Raw genomic sequence first — 21713 nt, forward strand, 5'->3', positions numbered from 1 at the left:
AAAAAATACTTTCCGCACCGGAGAGACACATCTAACCATGGAGAAGATTCTTCGTTTCCCGCCCACCTTCCGATCCGTTCGTTTGTTGCACTACAAACACAAACACGGCCGGTGGAGGAAAACAGGAATGGGAAAGTTTTATGTGTCGTTTTGTTTCTGGCAGGGTTGATTCGTGTTACAAGTCTCATTTTGTGTGAAAGTTGGGCCATTTACGGGGCGTTGCATTATTTTCGAAGTCTCAGTCATGAAAACGGTGTTAGTGAATAGGGTTATAACTTTTCTTTTTTATTACATGTCTAAGTGCTATAGAAACTTTGTATTAATTTTTATATGATATTCAAAATCGTGATTTATGACTGCATCAATTTTATATCCAACTAATATACTTCCAACTTCAACCTTGCAAGAAAAGAAACACAAAACGATCCGATTCTCAGCTGATCCCCAACTATGCAACCCTGCAGACAAGCACCGGTCAACGATGTAATGCAAGCTCTGCCAACATCCTACTTGGCACAGCAGAAAGTAGTGCGTTGTAGCTTCGCTAACTAACCGCTGTCGGCTGCGGGAAGCCCCAGCCGTAGTGTCATTCTCTTACTACGGAGGATGCTAGGAATTTTCTGGTCCTTTACTTCTGCCTATCCGGATATTTGGGGTTTGTGCGCATTCACACGAACATATGAACACAGGAAGTCTTACGTATTAAGGCCGCCGCCACTATCGGACTTTTGTGCATTTTTGTCAATTAAAAAGTTATGTTTAGGTTCCAAGTATGTTTTCGCCAGACTGAAAAGGGTTTTTTCCTGCACCGGTATGTTTGCTGAACTGTATGACAATACGAAACAGAGCAGACAGAGTTCTCGGTGGGATTGTGAAAATGTCAGCATCAAGTTATGCTTCAAGTTGCAAAACTTGACACTTTTTGTGCTAGCGCATGTTGACAGTCGAATCTCTGGGCAACGCAATTTATCTTTGTTGTGATAAAAATTGTAAGTTTATAAAGGAAATTTAACGATGAACTAATGTATGATTGCTTATTTTCTCAGAAATACGTTTATTTCATAGGCAATATACATAAGTTTTTCTTCGCCGTGGCATCCACAATACATAGTACTTTAAACCTAATACATTTTGAATATCATATTAGCATGTTGGTATTCATTAGTTAATCTAAACACTGTTTTTATCATGCGATTTGTTATTATAAATTACAATAAATAAAATACATTTATTTTTACATGATCTTATAACTATTTAGGTTTGTTTGTATCAGTTCATCACTTTTATTCATTTAATATAGCTGGTTATTAGTTGAACTCATGGAAGAGAAAGGGGTCTAACATGAAAAACAATTTAAATTGGAACTCCAATGGACTTAATGAAATGATAAAGAAGTTTCATGTAAGGAAGGTCACGACAAGCGCAGATGTCGCGAACTGGGACATTGGATAGTCTACCTTGGGTACGCAAGGAATTTATTAGTTGAGATCTGACATCACGATACTCTACGCATGTCCAAACGACATGATCAATATCGCGATAACCTTCGTCACAAGAACAATGATTAGTCTAGGAAAGTCCAATTCGAGGGAGATGTGCATCTAACGTGTAGTGATTGGACATGAGTCTGGACATCACACGAATGAAATCCCTACACACATCCACTCCCCTGAGCCACGCCTTTGTCGATATTTTAGGAATAATTGAGTGAAAACACCGCCCCAGATCATCTTTATCCCAAGAAGATTGCCAGCTGGCAAGTGTTCTTTGGCGAGACACGCTATAGAATTCGTTAAAAGCAATCGGTCTCTCATCAATTTCACCCTCAATAGCACCACGTTTGGCTAAAATATCGGCTCTTTCATTGCCTGGAATGGAGCAATGAGCCGGGACCCAAACTATTGTGATTTGATAATTATTATTCAAAATGTCGTTCAGGTATTGTTTTATTTTGCCCAAGAAAAACGGTTCATTTTTGTCAGAAGCGTTTGAGGGAATGGCTTCAATCTCACTCAGGGTATCTGTGAAGAGAAAATAATGGTTTGGAGATAATGTGACGATTACACTCAAACTATAATGAACTGCTGCTAACTCTGCTATGTAAACAGATGCAGGTTCTTGAAGGCTGAATGAGACCGAAACATTATTGTTGAATATACCAAACCCAGTAGCCTCTTCAATTCGTGATCCGTTCGTGTAAAATATTTTCTCAGAATCAATATGCCTGAACTAACTTGTAAATAATTTTGGGATTTCCATCGAGCGTAGGTGTTTCGGGATTCCACGCACTTCGCGCTGCATGGATGTGTCGAAAAAGAAAATTGAGTTAGGGACATTTAGGAGGCTGTCACGGATAGGAATGTATCTTGAAGGGTCGATTTCCTGTGACACATGGGTAAAATATACTGTCATGAATCTTGTTTGAGATTGAAGCTCAACTAGCCTTTAGAAGTTGTTAATAACCAGGGGATTCAGTACCTCACTTTTTAATAGCAGTCGCGATGAAAGCTCTCAAAAACGATCTTTTAATGGAAGAACTCCCGCCAGAACTTCAAGACTCATTGTATGTGTCGAATGCTTGCAGCCTAAAGCAATTCGCAAACAATGATATTGAATTCGCTCTAATTTGATAATATGAGAGTTTGCAGCGGAACGAAAGCAAATGCATCCATATTCCATTACTGAAAGTATCGTTGTCTGATACAATTTTATTAGATCTTCCGGATGAGCACCCCACCAAGATCCTGTTATTGTTCGAAGAAAATTTACTCTTTGTTGGCATTTTGTTATCAAATACCTAATGTGTCCTCCCCACGTGCATTTGGAATCAAACTACACCCCGAGGTATTTGAAAGCTAAAACCTGTTGGATCATTCTTTCCATCATATGGAGCTGAAGCTGCGCGGGATCATGCTTTCTTGAAAAGACGACTAGCTCTGTTTTCTCCGCAGAGAATTCGATACCCAGATGAACAGCCCAAACGGACAAGTTATCTAAGGTAAGGTGGTTTTTGCAGATCAATAGCTTTGGATCCAGTAACTGACACCACGCCATCATAGAGATTGACATTGGAAGATGTCATTCACGTAAAAATTATAGAGCAGCGAACATGCAGCATGAGCCTTGCGAGAGACAAATGTAGCTAATTCTTAATGTTGCCAAATCGCCATGTGAAAATACATGCTTTGCTCTGACAAAAGGTTGTGCAAATAATTATTTATAATCGCTGGAAGTCCATGTTGATGGAGCTTATCTGAAAAAACATCAATGGAAACTGAACCAAATGCTTATTTTATGTCTAAAAATACAGATGCCATTTGTTGTTTCTGAGCGAAGGCAATTTAGATGTCAGACGAAAGTAATGAAAAGAAATCATTCGTCCCTTTATTTCTACGGAAGCCAAACTGAGTTTCTGACAACAAACCGTTCGAAGAATAATTTTTTCGAACAATTTTCTGATGCAGGACAACATTGCAATGGGTCTATATGAGTTGTGATTGGAAGCAAGTTTCCTCGGCTTTTAAATGGCGATAACTTTCACTAGCCTCCAGTCAGATGGGACAATATTTTGCTCAATAAACTTGTTGAACAATTCCAACAAACGTCTTTTTGCGAGTTCGGGCAGATTCTTCACCAAGATGAATTTCATTCTGTCCAACCCAGGAGCGTTATTGTTACAAGACATGAGTGCTATGGAAAATTCCATCATTGAAAAGGGGATATCAATGGAACCATTATTTGGAAAAGATTCCCTAATAATGTTATGCGTTGGAACAAAATCTGGACAAACTTTGCTCGCAAAATCAAATATCCATCGGTTCGAGTATTCCTCACTCTCATTTCCTACGTTATGATTCCTCATTCGTCTGGCCGTATTCCAAAGAGTGCTCATTGAGGTTTCTCTTGACAAACCTTCGACAAAATGTTTCCAATAGCTACATTTCTTGGCCCGAAGTATGGCTCTTGTACTTGGTTTCTAAAACCAAGAATTTTTCAAAATTCTGAGGAGTTCCTCCTCCTTATTTTAAAAACGTCTTGAAAGCATTTTGTTTTGCGTTTTTAACATCTGAGCACTCTTTGTCCAACCAAGGGTTTGGAGGCCTTCTATTAGACGATGGACCAAGAAATTGTTTGGTTTGAGCTTGTTCTGCGGCCTCTAGAATCGAACAAACGAGGAATTCATATTCTTCAAGTAGGAGGAGTTCTTTTATTGAGTTCAAGGTAGTATCTCAAGTATTTGTTATTTAATCCAGTCAACATTTTTTGTCATATCATATGGAATATTAAGTGAATTAGCAATGCCTTTGTTTCTGCTAATTGAGATGATGATTGGCAAATGATCGCTACCGTGTAAATCAGGAAATACTTCCCAGGTGCAATCTAGTCGAATTGAAGTCGAGCAAAGAGATAAATCTAATGCACTAATGTTCCAGGAGGTCTTGGAATCCGTGTCATGCTACCCATATTCAATACTGTCATGTTGAAATTATCGCAAATATTATATATTAAAGATGATCTGTTATCATTGTAAACGGAACCCCACATTATTCCGTGCGAATTGAAATCTCCTAAAATCAAACGTGAAGCAGGAAGGGCTTCAACAATTTCATTAAGCTGTCGCTGTCCAACTTGAGCTCTTGGAGGAATATATACCGAAGTAATGCAAATGTCCTTTCCTAAACTTCTATACTAGAAGTCGAAGGAATGTTTAATCTATAAAAGGAATAACATTTCTTAATTCCTAAAAACACTCCGCCATACGGAGAGTCTCTATCGAGACGTATAATGTTAAAGTCATTCAAATTTAGGGCTATGTTTGATGTAAGCCATGTTTCGCACACAGCAAGTACATCACATTTTTGACTATACAACAAAACAATTTATTCTCTAATTCGGTAATTTATACTCAAATTTCAAAAACATTGGCGGAGTACTGCTATTCTCAAAATTTTGTATCATTCTGTCTCAGTTGGCATCGAATCTCGAATATTTCACCTGTACTGGAACAGAGCCAGAAGTAACATATGAATAATTCAAGGAAATTCTTCAGAAATAAACTGTTTCTTAGCATAACATAACTATAGGATTCAGCAATTTGTGTCAACATATTTATTTAATAATTTTCGTAACTTTTAAAATTAAATAGCGACGGGTTTGTTCGCCCCAACAGTGCGTTTTATTCCACGTTTCCTTGTTAGAGATTGAGACGCCAAGCAATACTAAACATTTAGCTTTACTAGTATACGTTGAAAGTAATTTAACAATCTTTGTTATAATTTTGATATTATACATGAAACATGGATACATCACTTCACCCCGGCATCAAAACGATCGTCATCTGAGTGGACAGCAACTGGTGAATCTCGTTCAAAGCACCCGAAAGCACAACAATCGGCTGGAAAGGTTATGGCCTCGGTATTTTGGGATGTGCGTGATGTAATATTTATTGACTTTGTTGAGAAAGGAAATACCATTAACATTGAATATTACATAGTGTTATTGGAGCGTTTGAAGGTTGAAATTGCAAAGAAACAATCGCATATGGCAAAGAAAAAACTGTTGTTTCATCAAGCCAACACATTGTGTCACAAGTCAATCAAAATAATGGCAAAACAATATGAATTAAACTTCTAATTGCTCCACCATATTCGCAAAATTTGGATCCCAGCGACTACTGGTTGTTCGCAGACCTGAAAAAATGCTCACCGGTAAGAAAATTTCGCACTAACGAAGAGGTTATCGCTGAAACTGTTTGACTATTTGAGGCAAAAGATAAATCGTTCTACAAAAGTGGTAATAAAATGTTAGAACGGTACTGGAATGATTTCATTGCTCTTAATGGAGATTACGTTGATGACTGAAGTCAATTTTGAACCAAAAAAAAAAGTTCTCTTTGTTAGGTCCGGTACTTTTCAGCCCATGTGTTAATTTTTATATTGAAGTTTGTATCATAGCAAGCTCACTCACAGTTCTGATGGAGTGATTTTGAAATATACTTTTGATTTGTTTATAAACTTTGACATTCTCGAAGATTCCAGATGCTAAAATATTCGCGATATTGCATGTTCAAATTGTTTTCTCTTTGCTATGGGTCTCGTTTTTCACCAAAATGAAGTAGATGATTATTACTACCGTACTCGAATCATTTCAGATCAATAGTATTAAGTGAGAGCTGCACTTACAGTTAAAGCTATTGGTTAAATTTGAAGGAAAACGGTGCGATTGGGAAGTTGGTTTTATCGCAGCAAAAGTTTGAATAAAACTACAATTAAACTACTCTAAACAAGCTAGATCATTTCCCAACATTGATGCTCTATCGGGTTTTGAGCTGCACCAAAAAACCAATTTCAATGCTTCGGATGTTCCAAAAGATTTTCCAATACACTATCAATTTATATTGTCGCAATGTCCCCATTTCAAGCTCCATTTTCGAGTTCAATACGATACAAATAACTTACCCATGATACGCCAGGAGAGAGATTAGGAAAAAAATACACGCCAACATGTCCGCTCGCCCGACTATGCCAGTCACCTGCAATTGAAAAGATCGGAAAAAATACATCAGATGAAACCGACAAACAACGTTCACAGTTTTCATTTCATCTAACAATGAACTTTTATCCCTTCCCCGGCACCTGAGAGAAAAACAATTTCTACCGGTTTCCGATTAATGGAAGCGGTACTAACTTCTACCGAACTCATTTGTCCAAGGAATACATTTTTAATGAGAAGTTTCGCCATTTCCTTTCCTGATGGCATGAGTTGTTTCTCAGGAGTGTACTTGTGGCCAAACAGGTGATGTTACTTCAATATATGGTCAACTGGAGACGGCACTTTTTTTCTGCTCGGGCAATAATTTAAGAGTTTGATTGAATTTTTTGCCCCTTGCACATATTGCTTCCCACTTAGAAAAATAAATTTACCGCATTTGAATTCCACAATTGGCAGAAAACTGCTTCTGGAAAACCATTCAATTACTGAACTGGACCGACAAATGACTCCATCAATGCTTTGGACACCTTCCGCTTTCCTTGTAACCGCACCTAACTCATCGCTATCAATCGTGACACGTTCTATCCAGGTTTCAAAATTTTACAACCATTTTCCGCTTTTTGTGCTGTCCGTCATAGACTGCGCGAGTTTGCTGCTCTTCTGCTGCCACACCACACAAGACCTGCTTCGCACCATTAGGCAGGTACCCGTCCGTTGCGGGACAGCATCCACTACAACTAGTAGGAACTCGGAAGCAGATGTAAGCTTGAGCTCCGTTCTATCAGCTTTGCCCTCCCATGCTCACTCCTTTTTTACCCTACTGGTGGCATTTTGACACTTCACTGACTGGCACACTATTATTGCCATCTGCCGTAGTCAGTTGCCATTACGAAGTGGCGGAATGCCCTCAACCGTGGCCCTGGCTTGTTGGCTGGCGCCGTGTGGTGAAAACGGTGAGTAGAAAATCGATATCTAGTTTCAATTGACAACAAGCTTAATATCAATGGCAGACATGGCTGTCAGTGTAGCAGTTTAGTAACTTTTATTTGTGAACGAAGCGATTGTGCTTTTGGAACCATACAAATTAGTTCACGGAACGTCGGACGCGATGACAAAGAAGTTGAAGTGATGACAGTGGGGGATAAAGGTTGACGTCAATTCACGAGAGGATATAACTGGTAAATATTAGACATTGAAGTCCATGCTCATTTTAATTGATAGATGATAAACAGAACGAGAAACAATAAACCTTTTAAAATTTTTGGTCACGTTAAGATAAAGTATAGTAGTGTAGAGTAGAGTAGAGTAGAGTAGAGTAGAGTAGAGTAGAGTAGAGTAGAGTAGAGTAGAGTAGAGTAGAGTAGAGTAGAGTAGAGTAGAGTAGAGTAGAGTAGTGTAGAGTAGAGTAGAGTAGAGTAGAGTAGAGTAGAGTAGAGTAGAGTAGAGTAGAGTAGAGTAGAGTAGAGTAGAGTAGAGTAGAGTAGAGTAGAGTAGAGTAGAGTAGAGTAGAGTAGAGTAGAGTAGAGTAGAGTAGAGTAGAGTAGAGTAGAGTAGAGTAGAGTAGAGTAGAGTAGATTAGAGTAGATTAGAGTAGAGTAGAGTAGAGTAGAGTAGAGTAGAGTAGAGTAGAGTAGAGTAGAGTAGAGTAGAGTAGAGCGAGTAGAGTAGAGTAGAGTAGAGCAGAGTAGAGTAGAGTAGAGTAGAGTAGAGTAGAGTAGAGTAGAGTAGAGTAGAGTAGAGTAGAGTAGAGTAGAGTAGAGTAGAGTAGAGTAGAGTAGAGTAGAGTAGAGTAGAGTAGAGTAGAGTAGAGTAGAGTAGAGTAGAGTAGAGTAGAGTAGAGTAGAGTAGAGTAGAGTAGAGTAGAGTAGAGTAGAGTAGAGTAGAGTAGAGTAGAGTAGAGTAGAGTAGAGTAGAGTAGAGTAGAGTAGAGTAGAGTAGAGTAGAGTAGAGTAGAGTAGAGTAGAGTAGAGTAGAGTAGAGTAGAGTAGAGTAGAGTAGAGTAGAGTAGAGTAGAGTAGAGTAGAGTAGAGTAGAGTAGAGTAGAGTAGAGTAGAGTAGAGTAGAGTAGAGTAGAGTAGAGTAGAGTAGAGTAGAGTAGAGTAGAGTAGAGTAGAGTAGAGTAGAGTAGAGTAGAGTAGAGTAGAGTAGAGTAGAGTAGAGTAGAGTAGAGTAGAGTAGAGTAGAGTAGAGTAGAGTAGAGTAGAGTAGAGTAGAGTAGAGTAGAGTAGAGTAGAGTAGAGTAGAGTAGAGTAGAGTAGAGTAGAGTAGAGTAGAGTAGAGTAGAGTAGAGTAGAGTAGAGTAGAGTAGAGTAGAGTAGAGTAGAGTAGAGTAGAGTAGAGTAGAGTAGAGTAGAGTAGAGTAGAGTAGAGTAGAGTAGAGTAGAGTAGAGTAGAGTAGAGTAGAGGTAGAGTAGAGTAGAGTAGAGTAGAGTAGAGTAGAGTAGAGTAGAGTAGAGTAGAGTAGATTAGAGTAGAGTAGAGTAGAGTAGAGCAGAGTGGAGTAGAGTAGAGTAGAGTAGAGTAGAGTAGAGCAGAGTGGAGTAGAGTAGAGTAGAGTAGAGTAGAGTAGAGTAGAGTAGAGTAGAGTAGAGCAGAGTAGAGTAGAGTAGAGTAGAGTAGAGTAGAGTAGAGTAGAGTAGAGTAGAGTAGAGTAGAGTAGAGTAGAGTAGAGTAGAGTAGAGTAGAGTAGAGTAGAGTAGAGTAGAGTAGAGTAGAGTAGAGTAGAGTAGAGTAGAGTAGATTAGAGTAGAGTAGAGTAGAGTAGAGTAGAGTAGAGTAGAGTAGAGTAGAGTAGAGTAGAGTAGAGTAGAGTAGAGTAGAGTAGAGTAGAGTAGAGTAGAGTAGAGTAGAGTAGAGTAGAGTAGAGTAGAGTAGAGTAGAGTAGAGTAGAGTAGAGTAGAGTAGAGTAGAGTAGAGTAGAGTAGAGTAGAGTAGAGTAGAGTAGAGTAGAGTAGAGTAGAGTAGAGGTAGAGTAGAGTAGAGTAGAGTAGAGTAGAGTAGAGTAGAGTAGAGTAGAGTAGAGTAGAGTAGAGTAGAGTAGAGTAGAGTAGAGTAGAGTAGAGTAGAGTAGAGTAGAGTAGAGTAGAGGTAGAGTAGAGTAGAGTAGAGTAGAGTAGAGTAGAGTAGAGTAGAGTAGAGTAGAGTAGAGTAGAGTAGAGTAGAGTAGAGTAGACGAAAGAACGAAAGAACGAAAGAACGAAAGAACGAAAGAACGAAAGAACGAAAGAACGGAAGAACGAAAGAACGAAAGAACGAAAGAACGAAAGAACGAAAGAACGAAAGAACGAAAGAACGAAAGAACGAAAGAACGAAAGAACGAAAGAACGAAAGAACGAAAGAACGAAAGAACGAAAGAACGAAAGAACGAAAGAACGAAAGAACGAAAGAACGAAAGAACGAAAGAACGAAAGAACGAAAGAACGGAAGAACGAAAGAACGAAAGAACGAAAGAACGAAAGAACGAAAGAACGAAAGAACGAAAGAACGAAAGAACGAAAGAACGAAAGAACGAAAGAACGAAAGAACGAAAGAACGAAAGAACGAAAGAACGAAAGAACGAAAGAACGAAAGAACGAAAGAACGAAAGAACGAAAGAACGAAAGAACGAAAGAACGAAAGAACGAAAGAACGAAAGAACGAAAGAACGAAAGAACGAAATGAAGTGCACATGAACATTTATGGCTACCCACCTCAACGGTAGGTTTGGTATGTAACTGACTAGCATGGAACTGTCGCTCGAGTTAACGTTTATTGCCGATAGTCAATTCTGACTTTTCATGATTAGATTGCAGTGGTTTGTGTTGATTAAATCAAACATTTTGAAAGTACAATACTGTTAGTCATTTTTTCCTACACACATTCAATTAGACATAATTGCTGCACACAGTTTATGGGTATTTGAATGGTAGTAATCCATTCAATATGTATGTATGATGTATGTATGATGTATGTATGTATAAAGCCACCATCAGTTCAAGGCATTACCAGTGTATGCGGGTAGACATACAATAGATCCGAATTTGATTATCAGATAGCTTTCATATAACTGCTGTTAAGAAGACCAACATGGGCTTTGAGAACCCGGCGTCTTCCAGCAAGAACAATCAGCCATATTATAAAGAATTTCGCTATACCAGCTTAAACCCGCCAAATGGTTTGTTTGTTAGAAGGGTGTGTCTTACTCATTTCAGACCTTCAGGAAGAAACACAAAGCTTCCCCCACGTGACTCAGGTTGGCAATCCACTCCATCATCCAGTCATTCACTTGTAAGATACCCTGATGTACTCCCTGCCCCTCCCCGTTGTCGATATAATTGAGTACAATACAATATAATATGACAAAATATAATATAATGCAATACAATGTAACATAATTTAATATAATACAACACAATATAACGTAATATAATATAATACAATATAATATAATATAACTACAGAGAACAGATATCCAAAAAGATTTTTACAAAGTTGTGTAAAGCATACATGTGAAAATCCGTCAAAAATCACCATTGTACTGGACTTTGCATGCATGTTGAATATCTGTTCTCTGTGATATAGCATGATATAAAATAATATAATATAAGAATGGTAGTAATCCATTCAATAATGCAAAAAAGACATCATTGAATCTGTGATGAGTAGCAAAAAATAGGATTTTAGGCAATCAATCCTTGGCATTTTGTACCAAAATAACTGAATACTTTTCTTTTAGATTATTCGCTTAAAGTTTAATGTGCTTGCTGAATGAATGAAAACAGATAGTAAAGCATAAACCTTTTCATGTTCACCACCGGAAAATTCTGCTGGCGAAGCCAAACGCAGAACGAACTGAATAAAAATGTATCGTCGCCAGAACTGCGAAATGCATTTTATCGGCGCCTTCGCGATTGTCTTCGGGTTCCATTTTTTTCGGATGCCGGCCTGACGTTTGTGGCTCGTGCAAAAGAAGGGAAATAATTTGCATTGCAATTGATGATGCAACGACAAGCTCGCCTGGGGCTAGGAGTTTCGAAAACAGGACAGTAGAGAGAGAAAGCGAGAGAGAAGACGGACTCGGCAATTACCATTACTCGATTTAATCGACGGGAACTCAGTCTGGTTTTGATTTACGGAACTCTGCGGGCGAATTGAGCCCGAAATGGAATATCGATTTCTTTTCTTCTGTGACAATTAATAACCTGACAAAAAGAAGGTTGATGCTACTGAAATTTGTGATGAAAGGGTTGGCAAGTGCAGAAAAGCAATTCATTCCAATTAGGACTTAATTTAGAGAAATGGGAATACGGAATATGATTTAAGAAAATTTGAAAAAATATCATTTCCGGTACAATGGTTTTTATTGATGGTTTGCAATATGGTTTCAATCCATTGTTTTGTGGTAAGTCTAAATGCTGCTAGAAGGATCGTAAATTATTTCCGTATTCCAGTACTACATTTTCGGATGTCTGTAATGTTACTGTCTTCGTTATCTGAATGAAATCGTACATACATACACACAAACACATCCAAATAGTTTAGGTTTTACCGGTGAAATTCACATTTTGGTGAGTTCTCGTCTGACCACTTAGTTTTCGGTTTCACAGTACCTCAACCTTTACATTGCGGTTTGGTTGAAACGAACGTTGGAGGGAATGTGTCTAAACTAGCCATCATGGTGCCCTATCCTTGTTTATCTATGGTTAGTTCGGATGACGATGCTTGTTTTCGTGCGGACCGGTGATGAGGACATGAAATGCCCTTCCCCAAACATCCTTCCCATCATTGTCTGTCGGTTCGGTTGTTTTTTTTTTCGGTCATGATTTTGGTAGAGCTCGAACAAACGATTTTTTGTACGTTATGTCGTTGGATGTTCGTTGTGATTACAAACCTTCATCTTGATTTTGGTTTTTGACATAATAGGTTGCAATGCAACAGCTTTATACGAAACTGTGTAGCGTACCTGACGTCGAGCATTTAACATCCCAGACATATTTAAGAAATACTTTAAACCTGTGGAATATTGCTGAATGGTTGCTTTAGAGTAAACTTTAGCGTATTGAATCCGAACTGTATGACGGAGGCAATTGCATTTCACATAATGCTAGTTTGCAGCAACTCCAGAAATCATGAGACCATCAAATCAACTCGCCAGGCGGTTGATTTATTTTAAAAAGGTGAAAGCATTTTTTGTATTGCGCTTTCTTCGAATATTTTTTAATCTAAAATTATTTGCAAATAAACCTGCTTTAATCCAATCATGCCTTTCTCATATTACTCATAACATCAGAAAGATCCTACAAACAAATCCTGTTTAGCCTGTAGTTCCGGAACCGGAAGTAGTATCCACAACAAATTAAAGAATTTCATATGAAACTGTAAGACTTTTCTTTTGAACCTATAAGTTTGTGAAATCCGGATTCAGATGACCGGTATGGCCGAAGTTGGTTTGTTTGCCAGCAACAAATATGACCTAAAAATTGGAACAGTTTGGAACCTAGTTAAACCTAGACTTACTATCTCATGCTCAATTTCGATTAAATCAATTAAACGGAATCTTAAACGAAGCGAATCTGCGTTTCTGTTACTTTTGCATATTTAAGACAATCCAAACAGCATGAATTAGCAGCATAAAAACATGTAGTAGAATTATTACTATTTTTTTACTGCTCTGCCGGATGTGGAAATTTCATATTTTTAACAGAAATTGAATTCATTGACATTTGTTCATTTTTTCGGTCGTACTGATCATAAAATAACTATAATTTTTAGCAACCGCAGCACCGTCTTTTACCAATATTACACACTAGCAGCAGAGATCCGTAATCGTTCCGTTTTCCTCACGTACCAGTGTTGTACATATTGTCATTCTATATGGCGATTTGAAAACTTTGACACTCATTGTCCTGTAGCTGTGTAACCGGAAGTCGGATCCGGATGATATTTCACAGTAGCTTTAAATATAATATGAGCTTTAATTCAAATCAAGATATGTGAAAATCGGTTCCAGCATCGCAGAAAAATCGAAGTGAGTTCTATTTTTTAAGTTTTTCTGCACCATTTTCAATGCTTCCGGAACAGAAAAAGGTGGACCAGTATTGCCGAATTATACTTTTATGCCCACAAACTAACAAGTTCTGCAAACAAGAAGAATTAATCGGACAGTTTTATGTGATTTTTACCTGTTTTTGATCATCGTTCGTGAAAAAATATTTATGAAATTGGTAGTTTTCCATTTATCACGCTTTAGTTCCTGAACCGGAAGTCGGATCTGGATAAAATATTCTAAAAATTCTAATTCTGGATAAAATATTCTAAAAATCTAATTGGAAACTATAAGACCTTTCATTTGAATCTTAGTTTGTGGAAATCGGTTGAGCTAATTTGAACATATTACTCTGTAACTCCGGAACCGGAAGTCAGATATGAGTGAAATTCAATAGAAATAAGGCCTTTTATTTGAATCTTAGTTTGTGAATATCGGTTTAGTCATCTCTAAAAAAAGTGAGTGTATATTTTTTTCCATGTTTTTGATGCATATCATACTATATCTCCGGAACCGGAAGTCGGATCGGGATGAAATTCAATAGTAGGCTATGGGACCATAAGAGACCATAAGACCTTTCATTTGAATCTTAGTTTGTGAAAATCCGAGAAAAATGAGTGCATATTTTTGTTACATACACACATACAGACATTTGCTCAGTTCGTCGTGCTGAGTCGAATGGTATATGGCATTCGGCCCTCCGGGCTTCGGGTACAAAGTATGTTTTCACAGTAATTGCATAGCCTTTCTATATGAGAAAGGCAAAAAGAATCTCAATAATAAGCTAAAGTAAACAGATCAAACGTGGTAAAACATGTTCACAGAAAAAAATACATTCTCTAAACTGGAAAATTGAATTTTAAAACCTCTTACACATCTGAACTCGATAATAAGTCACTTTCTAAAAAAAAGTACGAATAGAAAAAATGCGATTTGTCGGTTGCGTCATTTCTATAATGATACCTCCCAAACCGGAAGTGTCCACTACTACTGCTCCGAATGTACCGGGAATAGCAGTCAAATACTCCGAAAAAACGGAACGTTTTCAAATTGTTTAAGGCAAATTTGAATCGATATTAACTCGAACGAAAGGTCATGCAGTCTCGAAGGCCGTGATGGGAAAACCATGATCAAAATAAGTTCATTTCATAATCACTCGTGAAAAATCAGTTCAAGAGATTTTCAGAAAAAAAAACTTTGCAACTGAAAACCTTCTGAGATTGTCATTCATGAAGCAAACATCCACAAAATCGAAGTTCACAAATGATTTTTTGTATCAACGAAACTTGATGACGAATTTTCACCTACAGAAATTTCGCTAAAAAGATAATCGAAAGGGAAAAGAGTCTCCGATGATATTTCGATGCTGAATGTCTACCACGCTTCAACTCGACACCGAAGTGATTCGTGCATGATTTAATTATTACATTTTCATCAAATTCTACTGAATAAATTCGTAACTGATTCTCAACTAAGAATAATTGACTGCGATATTTTCGATGCACGTAGGGTGGTCAATATGAACAACAATATTTTTTTACACATTCCAAACAGTGATTATTGCGACGAAAAGCTGTTTTAATTCCTGCTGGATGATTACACTGCACTATTTCGATTAAAGCCAAAGATAGCTATTTAACATGAATTTGATTTATATAAGTAACAGGAGGGCGTATAATATTAGAGCTTATTTTGGGTAATATATTTGAATGCAGCTGATTAAAATATATTACCCATGCTTAGTGATTAGTTTCTAATCACATTATTTGACCACCACGTTATTGCTGTATAAATACATCAAATTCTTCAAAGGGTTGAGATTTTCTGCTCGGGAATCAAATGTGAACTTGTGAAATGTGTTAACTTTTTCTTCAAATATTATCGAGGATAATGTCTGCTAGTAAGCTTTTCAGTACTGGTTTTTTGCCATATGAGATCTGTTTCAGAGAGAATCGCGTTTGCAAGAAATCAAGTAAACTCCAGGGTTGTTACGGTCGCGCGAATTTCGTGGTTTTAGCGGATTTAGCGCGGTTTATGCTAAGATTTTGATGTTATGTCGCGGATTTCGCGCGAATTTCAAAAAACATCATTCCACATTTGTGAATCATTTATTCGAATAAAAAAAGTTCTTTGCAAACTTTTGAAGCTTGTGAGTTTTATGAAACCCTAAAAAATTAAAGATGGGCGAAAGTTTCGGCAATTGGTCGAGCTGGCCGAATTGGTGAATTTTCACTTAGATAAAACCAAAATTTACTGGAAGGCGGTTCTGGAAAATGTTCAGTGGACAAAATTTAGATTTTATGCTCTTCGATCTCGAATGATATAAATTGCTATTTCAACAGAGCTGTTACCAGGAATTACAAAAACTTTTCGATATATGTGATTGCATTTCCATTCCAATGCAGAAATCGAAAGATTTTCGCACTCAAGGATATTGATGTCTGTTGGAAGATATTGTCTCAGTAAAAACACATTCAATAATGCAAAAAACGTAATAAATGAAATGCTATTCTTCAATAATATGGTCACAAATTTTGAGTACGATAAAAATCGCATTCTCAAAGCAAAATTTGCAGGACAGTCTTACGAAGCGAAGTCTGACAAGAAAAAAAGAAGAAGTTCTGGAATTCCATCTGCGGTGATAAGAAATTGTTCTAACAGTTTGTTGGTTCCACTATCCAACATTTTCTATTGTTCTTCGCGTTCTGAAAATTTTTCCTGAAATATGAATGAAATCTTATGTGATCAAGGACATAGTATCCAACTACCGTGGAATTGATTCGTTGTGCGCTGTATCGAGGCTGTTTGAAATTATAGTTCTGGATTTTATAACACATAGTTGCTCTGACTACATATCTGATACTCAGCATGGATCTATGCCAAAGCCTTCAACTTCCCCAAATTTAGTAACCTACACCTCCTTCTTCATACGTTCTTTACAAGCACGACTACAAGTATATTCTATCTACACCGATTTCGCTGTTTCGTTCGACAAAATCAATCATCTCAAACGATCTCCAAGTTAAGTAAACTGGGATTAAACAGATTATTTTTGAATTGGCTTCAATCATATCTTACATGAAATGATATTGAAAATAGGAGCCTGTACAACCTCACCATTTATCGTTACCTCTGGATTTCCTCAATGAAGTCACCTTGGACAGTTATTCATTTTATTGTATCTCAACGATCTAAATTTTTCAATCATCTGTATGAAACTATCGTTTACCGATGACTTTCATATTTCAAAATAGTTTTAAATGCTACTAAATGCTCCGTCATCTCTTTTAGTAACAAAATGTCTGTATTCAAGTCCGACTATAAGATTTCACAAACTGTTCTCGAACGTGCATCGTTTGTTAAGGACCTTGGAGTTCTTCTGGAATCAAAGTTAAATTTTAAAATGCACATGGAGCTTGCTATGTTCTAAACCTCTAAGCTATTGGGATTCATTATTCGCGTTACTAAAAAAATCTCTGATGTACATTGCTTGTAAGCTCCGTATTGCGCTTTAGTTCACTCAACTGGAATACGCTAGTTTTGTGGCAGACCTACTTCAGTCGCAGATCGATTGCTCCGAGTAATTGTAATTGTTACAATTTGTCTTCGATCCTGTTTTTTTTTAGGATTCCCCATGTTGGAACTAATTATGGATATAACGAGCACATTGCTAGAATGTGCCGCTTATTTATAAAATGATTCAATTTTTTCGACTTTCATTTATCACGTAATGTTATCAAGAAATCGTTTCTTATGTTACTGTCTCATTAGATTTAATTACTATTGAAGCACTAGACTCAATTAAATGTCTCATTTGGATTATTTTTATCTATTAATGCAAAAGATGAGGAGGTTTTATGCCTGCTGAAGAACAAGTTTGGCAGATACTAATTCCAGTGGGCTTTTCCCTGATCCAAATAAAAGAGCAAAAGATGAGGAGGAAAAGAAAGACATTCAGAGTAAAATCAGACAAGAGGAGAAGGCTCTATTATAATTGAAACTGAAAGTAAAAAGAGTAAATCAGATCATCCTGATGTGGTCTACCTTAAAATTCTTCTTACCATGAAGGAAATGATGGCCGAGCAAGATGTTGAAGCAAAAAAAATGTCTTCGCTGAAATCTGTTTAACTTCTTTCAATATCACAATTGAAAGCATTTTTATTTTTTATTCATTAACTAAGGACATCGAAAAAGCTGTAGAATAAAAATGCAATCATTTTCATGGGATTTCTTGAAGTGACGTGTTTTATGCGGGCTTATTTATTTCGTTCATATGACAAACTTATGCAGGTTTTTAAATTATATTTAGGGCCATCGTCCAAGTACCATGCGCGCGGGTGGTTTAGGAAATTTTCGATGGAAATTTTGAAAAATTTGCCGAAACCAAAAACATACAGACCTTTAAAAAGCTTTTATCTATCCGCACGGCAAAAATGGCTGAAAAAATCGGGGGAATTTATTGTTCTAATCCATAGTTTGGGCGTTTAGTTTGGAAATTAAATTTTTATATGAAAGCACCAGTCATGTGATAATAAATGATGATTGACCAATCTTTATGCCGTTATTTTATTGTATTTTTTAATAACTTAATAGGTTAACGAAAAATTTTGAAATCTAATTTTTTCTATCAACTTAGTTATTTTGGCTCATTTTTCATCCAAAAAATTAAATACTGAGCTAATCTACGGTGTCCATAAATAAGAATGTGAAATGAACATCATTTCCGGTTTTTGTTTGGTCCACGAATCCACCAATACTCATCTGTGCCGTCCCCATTCTATATTACGATTCATACAAAGCAATGCAATAACGGAAATATAACAGGATGAATGTCATCCTGGGTAAATATGCTCATTGACAGACGGACAGAGTTCTTTCCGCCAGCATCGTCACTTGGCAAATACTTACCGCTTCGGTGTGGATCGGATGAACGGCGAATAGGACACCAGCAAATACTGCAAAATTCTTCCGCAGTCCGGCGATCGTCGTGCAGACCCGGGTGAACAGGACACAGGCGACTGCATGTAGTACCACATTCGTTGCATGAAACCAGAAGGAGCGAAGGCCAAACGTTATATAATTTAATCTGCAAGTAAAGAAAGAGAAGGACACACTGCTGAGTGAGAGTTGTTAACCGGATTCATATCGGGTTCAACAATGGGTATAATATGAAGACTGAATTCAGGGCAAGATGAAAGACAATCCTTTCCGTCACGGTATGATATGTTGGAACTGGCTGACGATCAGCAGAGGACCGACTGCGGTTAAAGCAACCGATATCGAAAGAGACGGAACTTTTTTTCTAAACTCGTTTCAGTTTCTGCACTCGAAATCCGATGCAACGAACGAATGAGTTTTTAATCGCTTTATCTTTGTCAACGAGTGTTTTTAGTCTTCGGAACATAATCATTGGATTCCTCCTCCTCCTTTGGAATGGTAATTGCTTTATTCCTGGTCTGGTATGTATGGATATGTAAATTGAGCTTAGCATCACAACGAAGACCCAACCCAGATGGAGTTTGAGGCCATACGTTTGTATAAGTGGATGAGAATCATTATGTTATTAGGAAATCTCACCAGGATTGTCTGGAAAACCAGTAGCTGAGAATTTTATCTATTTTCTAAATTCTTCCTAATCATATATTCATCAGTGGTCGTTTATCTAGGAAAGTTTTTCCCATCGGATGCTTTATAATGTATTGTACAGGGAACGGGTGCACTTAGTTCTAAGAATGAAACGCGGAGATGTGATGGTTTACCATGATATTTACTGAAATATTCATAGCTTGTAATTTGGTCCGGTTACCCGAGTATAGTCTGGCATCAAAAAGAGAACTAAATTCGATGTTCGTATTTATCGATTGCTTAGTTTGCTGACGTTTCGGTCGTTTTAACAATTAAAATATCACAATCGCGAGTAAAAAAAATTTTCCTGCGACATCAAATAGAAATCTGCCTTTTGCTATCAGTGAAAGCATAATGAAATGTTAATAAGGTACTGACTATGTTTCACAGGAAAATAAAAGTAAATATTTTTTTCAATTTTTATGTACATCGTATTTAAACTAAAGTATCTTGGCTCCTCCCGAAATCGAAAACTTTTATCTATTGGTTTACTATTCGGGTGCTAGCGCTTCTTCATGTTACACAGTGCAGTAGTGGTTTCGATTCTGCAGATGAGAAAGATATCGTTATCACCGTTTCAATAGTGAACATTTTCATTTTAATAGAAAATATTTTTATTTTTTTATAATGAATCCGCAAAGGAAAGAATGAGGAAAACATTGCTAAATATAAGCCTGTAGTTACATTGACAATATTTACGCGATAGACTAACTCTAATCGAAGACAGTAAGGAAACATTACCATATATGATACTTTGAAATTCGGAGCACTAATTATCCTGTTCCGGAACTGGAAGTCGGATTCGGTTAAATAGGATCATATGGGACTAGGACTAGAACTCTTTACTTGAATATAAGTTTATTAAAATCAGTTAAGTCATCTCTGCGAAATCGATGTGAGTTATATTTTGAAATTTTCGGCAGCTCGTTTTTAAAATAAATATTTATTGAAATGTGAGTAAAACTTAAATTATTAGGATTTAAATTGGGTGTTCAGCCACAAGTGTTGACTTTTCAGCCCTATTATATACATGTTTTGGTTATTGCCATAAAGACATCATTTGCTTCTGCAGTTCTGTGATTTTTGTGTAGGGAAAATTGTAAACCTACTTGTATTGTGTAATGGGGAAAAAGAACTTATACACCCAAACCTCAAATTTTCAACGTAAAAAAAGTTTTACCCAAGTATGTTTATTGTTGGATATGTGTAACATAATCGATAACTATAGAATAAAAATTATTAGTATTTGCCGTAAGAGGATGTTCAAAGTCGTATCAATTTCCAAGATGGCGACTTCCGGTTCATCGATATTCGATAAACCATCAGAATATGGGTATTTTAGGAACGGGTTTAGAAAACGATGTTTAAGGTGGCTCTGAATTCCAAGATGGCGACTTCCGGTTTATTGATATTCCTTGAAAACTTTTACAATATGGGTATTTTCGGAACGGGTTTGATGAGTACATGTTGGAAAACGATTTTTTAGGTAGTCCTGATTTCCAAATGGCGACTTTCGGTTTATTGATAGTTCCCTAAAAACCCTTACAGTATGGGTATTTTCGGAACGGGTTTGATGAGTACAATAATAATAATTTTCATGGTATTTTCGAAAAATTGGGTCAGTTTTATATCTGAACCCTTTTGTTAGGAACACTTAAAACACCTTTCTCTTTATAAATACCTTCTTAGTAACCTCCGAGTTTCATATCTATATGTGCTTGTAACGTACTTCCGTACTTCCTCGTCACAATCGATCTAGAATACCTTTGGCTTCCAAGGATATAATCACTTGCTACTCCCTCCTCTTTATGAAAATTTTATGACATCATGAATTGTTCAAAATTTTCCATCTGATAATGATTATTTTATAACGAAAGGTTGTTTAACATCATAACTATATTCGTACTATAGAATGACGTTTTTTATAATTTATTTTACCAAGGTTTTAACCATTTTGGTCGTTCATCTGAGAGGAAAACCTATAGAATAATGATTCAGTTAATACAAATGTTTTTGTAATCCTATTTCCATCACCTTGAGTCGACAGTTTGCTCAATTTTCCATAATAAAATGCACATTGATTGTATGATTTCGTCAATTCAGATCAATATTGAGAATACTTATTTCCCCTTCCTCTTGTGAATATTTTTGTGAACCTCTCTCAGTTGCTAGAAATATACTGTACTCGTAAAGAAGTACCAATTTTTCGTAACACCCGATCAATTTTCCCTTACACTTTCCATGTTCGGGGCACTTGCTACTCTCTCTCACCCTCAAAACAACCTTATAATCTATTTTGATTTAACTTCCTTTTTGTCAGTGAACTTATTACAGAACTTCTCCACGATTACCCTGAGTAGTGTATCTTTGCTTTTCAAAAAATATCGATTCCCACCTTTGGTACATGTGCCAAACTTGGTGGCGATTCGTTGTTTCGTAGTTATGCTGAGACTTAAATACAATCGCGTTCATAGACAGATAAAGATTATTTTCCCTCAGCTCTTTGAATTCCCCGGCAAAATGGAACCAGATCCTTTGAAATTATTCGAAGAAAAATACGACCTTGAAATTT

The 21713-nt window shown here is 36.9% G+C and overlaps 1 protein-coding gene across 1 annotated transcript in view; it reads right to left on the reverse strand.

Moving 5' to 3' along the window:
- The window catches only part of LOC131439588 (protein O-mannosyl-transferase TMTC1-like), a 667156-nt gene that overhangs the window by 133371 nt on the left and 512072 nt on the right, over positions 1 to 21713 (reverse strand). Inside the window, exons 3-4 of the mRNA XM_058610786.1 lie at positions 18425 to 18602; positions 6459 to 6532 (exon numbers count right to left, since the gene is read on the reverse strand). Of these exons, the coding sequence (XP_058466769.1) occupies positions 6459 to 6532; positions 18425 to 18602 (252 nt within the window). The remainder of the gene's footprint in view (positions 1 to 6458; positions 6533 to 18424; positions 18603 to 21713) is intronic.

The sequence above is a fragment of the Malaya genurostris genome, chromosome 3 (assembly GCF_030247185.1).
Source record: "Malaya genurostris strain Urasoe2022 chromosome 3, Malgen_1.1, whole genome shotgun sequence".
Taxonomy (NCBI): Eukaryota; Metazoa; Arthropoda; class Insecta; order Diptera; family Culicidae; genus Malaya; species Malaya genurostris.